Consider the following 4,648-nt stretch of genomic DNA (forward strand, 5'->3'; position numbering starts at 1 on the left):
AGCTGCTGTTTGTTCTGACTATCTTTGCCACGACCGCTGACCTCAGCTTCAAAATCTCTCATTAGTCGAGAATATGAAGATGTCGTGCCTGGTGAGCGAAAATCCAATTTTCCCTAGTATCAGTAAAGCGAAAACCCAAGTTGGGGTATTTGTCCTTCGAAATTACGGTATACGCATTTCTGTGTTTTTCTTGTATTTTGAGAGTCCCGGTATAGCAATATCACGTGTTTACTGTAGCGTGACCAGTCTTACTGTAGCTTCACGAGTGAATGAGTGAGTGAGTGAGTTGGGGTTTAACGCCGCTTTTAACAGTATTCCAGTTATATCACGGCGTGTCAGCTTAATGTGGGAGGAAAGCCCGAAGTGATGCAGGTCTCAGACGTTTACCACTTCGTAGCTTCACGAAAGCGAAGAGATTTTAGAGATGATTATGGCTAGGTTTCGCTCTTCCGGCCCAGAACCAATATGAACCCCTAATGACCAGTCTTAATGAGGCCTGCCATGTGTTTACCTGTTGCTGTGGTGAGGTCTTTTGTCTATGTACAATAGCAAGTGTAAACGTCATAGTATAACCATGTTTGATACTGCTTACATTTCACACAAAATGTGAAGGTCTCCCACTTTGTGTGTTCTCAATGATGGATTGTAGCCGTGTTCATTTGAACTGGTATGCCTGATTTTTCGGAACAAACACTTATCTTGAAATATCTGACGCGGGTGTCATCAAGGAGCCACAAGCTGGTGACGTTTGGATACAAAACGGGCGTTTCCTAAATTTCACAAAATGAATGTCTCAGACAACGGTGGTGGGAACAGTTCTGATGGACACCAAAACTACACTTTACTCAGGCTAGTCTCAATCAGCACACTCACTGTTGTCAATGTGTTGGGTATTATTGGAGACATCATGATTATTGTCATATTGTGCAAAACCAAATCCTTTCAGACTGTGTCTCGCGTTGTTCTTATTAACACTTCGGTGGCTGACATTTTAACTGCAGTCATCACACTGCTATTCGTTCCTACCAATATCCTCAACTTCGTCACAGTTCCTGGCGATGTGAAACTTTGGTTCACCACAACCCTCCTGTCCCTTTGCAGCGAGAGCTCTCATTCCATGACTTGCAATGCTATCGCTCTCTATGTAGCAGTGTGTCATTCACTAAAATATGCACATGTCACCCTCAGGAAAACTGTGCTGCTGCTGGTGTTTACCTGGATGTGGAACACTGGTTTGTCATGTCTTCATTTCATTCAGAAAGGTTTCTACACCGCCGATAAAGTAACTGTCAGTGTGACCTATGACACCACCACCTGGTGGTTCGGATGTGTTCTTCTCCTCAATGCCATCGTCCTCCCCGTCACCACGTCATCTTTCTGCTACTACCGGATCAGGATATACTGCACCACCCTATCCCAGTCCATGTCGACCGGTTCAGGCTTTGGGAGGTCTTTGAGAATGATGGCGCTAGCCAGAATGAATCTCGCCTGCTTCGTGTTCTTCATTCTGTCCTGGATCTTCATTCATCTTGCACAGGCTTTGAAACTACCGCAGGGCTGGACGGCGCTGGCAACTTTGACAGTCTACTCCTACCACGCTCTGAAGATTGGGCTTTACCTTTATTTATACGCCCCTTTCAGAAACACAGCCAGATCACTCCTCCGATGCCGTCATTCTGATCACACGGTCAGCGACACTTTTGAGATGGATACAACTGAAAGAAATAGACCAAGTACGAACACATCAAATACAAATGAAACTGCTTCGAGCTCATGTATGGAATTCACACGATATGATAATCTGGAAGTCGCCAAAATAGTGATTTAGAATCGACCGGATTTGGAGTGGACTGGAGTTGATGTGGTTTTATGTCTGCAATAATCGTTTTATACCATAGCAGCTTAACAATAATAATAATACCTGGTTTAGGCAGACTAATGGTTGATAATATGAGTAATTTCAGTAAAGTATGGTGCTCTGGTAACCTGTGATGTCGCTGAATCAAAAGGAGAGTTACAGTATGAAACTGTACCCTGTTGAATTGCTGTGACGAGTGAGCGAGCGTGGTTTTCTTTTATTCTTGGCAATATTCCATTAATATGTGATCAATTGTGATGCGGTTGTAATGCGGGTGCGATGCGGGTGCGATGCGGTTGTGATGCGGTTGTGATGTGAAGATGATGCTGTTGTGATGCGGTTGTGATGTGAAAATGATGCTGTTGTGATGCGGTTGTGATGCTGTTGTGATGCTGTTGTGATGCTGTTGTAAAGCGGTTGTGATGTGAAGGTGATGCTGTTGTGATGCGGTTGTGATGTGAAGGTGATGCTGTTGTGATGCGGTTGTGATGTGAAGGTGATGCTGTTGTGATGCTGTTGTGATGGGGTTGTGATACAATTGTGATGCGGTTGTGATGTGAAGGTGATGCTGTTGAAATGCAGTTGTGATGCGGTTGCGATGTGAAGGGGATGCTGTTGTGATGCGGTTGTAATGCGGTCATGATGTGAAGGTGATGCTGTTGTGATGCGGTTGTGATACGATTGTGACGCGGTTGTAATGCGGTTGTGATGTGAAGGTGATGCTGTTGTGATGCGGTTGTGATGTGAAGGTGATGCTGTTGTGATGTGAAGGTGATGCTGTTGTGATGCGGTTGTGATACGATTGTGACGCGGTTGTAATGCGGTTGTGATGTGAAGGTGATGCTGTTGTGATGCGGTTGTGATGTGAAGGTGATGCTGTTGTGATGTGAAGGTGATGCTGTTGTGATGCGGTTGTGATACGATTGTGACGCGGTTGTAATGCGGTTGTGATGTGAATGTGATGCTGTTGTGATGCGGTTGTAATGCAGTTGTGATGTGAAGGTGATGCTGTTGTGATGCAGTTGTGATACGATTGTGATGCGGTTGTGATGTGAAGGTGATGCTGTTAAAATGCAGCTGTGATGCGGTTGCGATGTGAAGGTGATGCTGTTGTGATGCGGTTGTAATGCAGTCATGATGTGAAGGTGATGCTGTTGTGATGCGGTTGTGATGTGAAGGTGGTGCTTTTGTGATGCGGTTGTGATGTGAAGGTGATACTGTTGAAATGCAGTTGTGATGCGGTTGCGATGTGAAGGGGATGCTGTTGTGATGCGGTTGTAATGCGGTCATGATGTGAAGGTGATGCTGTTGTGATGCGGTTGTGATACGATTGTGACGCGGTTGTAATGCGGTTGTGATGTGAAGGTGATGCTGTTGTGATGCGGTTGTGATGTGAAGGTGATGCTGTTGTGATGTGAAGGTGATGCTGTTGTGATGCGGTTGTGATACGATTGTGACGCGGTTGTAATGCGGTTGTGATGTGAATGTGATGCTGTTGTGATGCGGTTGTAATGCAGTTGTGATGTGAAGGTGATGCTGTTGTGATGCAGTTGTGATACGATTGTGATGCGGTTGTGATGTGAAGGTGATGCTGTTAAAATGCAGCTGTGATGCGGTTGCGATGTGAAGGTGATGCTGTTGTGATGCGGTTGTAATGCAGTCATGATGTGAAGGTGATGCTGTTGTGATGCGGTTGTGATGTGAAGGTGGTGCTTTTGTGATGCGGTTGTGATGTGAAGGTGATACTTTTGAAATGCAGCTGTGATGTGAAGGATATGCTGTTGTGATGTGAATGTGATGCTGTTGTGATGCGGTTGTGATACGATTGTGATGCGGTTGTGATGTGAAGGTGATGCTGTTGAAATGCAGTTGTGATGTGAAGGTGATGCTGTTGAAATGCAGTTGTGATGTGGTTGTGATGTGAATGTGATGCTGTTGAAATGCGGTTGCAATGCGGTTGTGACGTGATTGTGATGCGGCTGCGATGTGAATGTGATGCCGTTTTGATGCGGTTGCGATGTGAATGTGATGGTGTTGTGATGTGGTTGCAATGCGGTTGTGAAGTGATTGTGATGCAGCTGCGATGTGAATGTGATGCCGTTTTGATGCTGTTGCGATGTGAATGTGATGCTGTTGTGATGCAGTTGTGATGTGAAGGTGATGCTGTTGTAATGTGAAGGTGATGCTGTTGTGATGCGGTTGTGATGTGAAGGTGATGCTGTTGTGATGCGGTTGTGATGTGAAGGTGATGCAGTTGTAATGTGAAGGTGATGCTGTTGAAATGCAGTTGTGATGCGGCTGCGATGTGAAGGTGATGCTGTTGTGATGCGGTTGTAATGCGGTCATGATGTGAAGGTGATGCTGTTGTGATGCGGTTGTGATACGATTGTGATGTGAAGGTGATGTGAAGGTGATGCTGTTGTAATGCGGTTGTGATGTGAAGGTGATGCTGTTGTGATGTTAGTGATACGATTGAGATGCGGTTGTGATGTGAAGGTGATGCTGTTGAAATGCAGTTGTGATGTGGTTGTGAGGTGAATGTGATGCTGTTGAAATGCGGTTGTGATGTGGTTGTGATGTGAATGTGATGCTGTTGAAATGCGGTTGTGATGTGGTTGCGATGTGAATGTGATGCGGTTGCGATGTGAATGTGATGCTGTTGTGATGCGGTTGCGATGTGAATGTGATGCTGTTGTGGTTTGGTTGTGATGCGGTTGCGATGTAAGGTGTTGTCATGCTGGATCGCAATCATTTGAGGCGAAGTTAGTTTTGAACTGAACAAATTCATGT

General features: G+C 45.3%; 1 protein-coding gene across 1 annotated transcript; it reads right to left on the bottom strand.

Moving 5' to 3' along the window:
* Positions 1 to 2,095: 2,095 nt before the first annotated feature.
* Positions 2,096 to 4,204, bottom strand: LOC139475542 (mucin-3A-like). Its single transcript, XM_071258732.1, has one exon. It carries the CDS (start codon positions 4,202 to 4,204, stop codon positions 2,096 to 2,098), a length of 2,109 nt encoding a protein of 702 aa, XP_071114833.1.
* Between the last annotated feature and the right edge of the window lie 444 nt (positions 4,205 to 4,648).

Source organism: Haliotis cracherodii, unplaced genomic scaffold (assembly GCF_022045235.1).
Source record: "Haliotis cracherodii isolate W230 unplaced genomic scaffold, xgHalCrac1.p SCAF_3, whole genome shotgun sequence".
In the NCBI taxonomy this organism is placed as follows: Eukaryota; Metazoa; Mollusca; class Gastropoda; order Lepetellida; family Haliotidae; genus Haliotis; species Haliotis cracherodii.

Excerpts from the sequence above, each read along its gene's own strand:
- LOC139475542 (XM_071258732.1), bottom strand. The coding sequence starts at position 4,204 with ATGACCGCATTACAACCGCATCACAACAGCATCACCTTCACATCGCAG.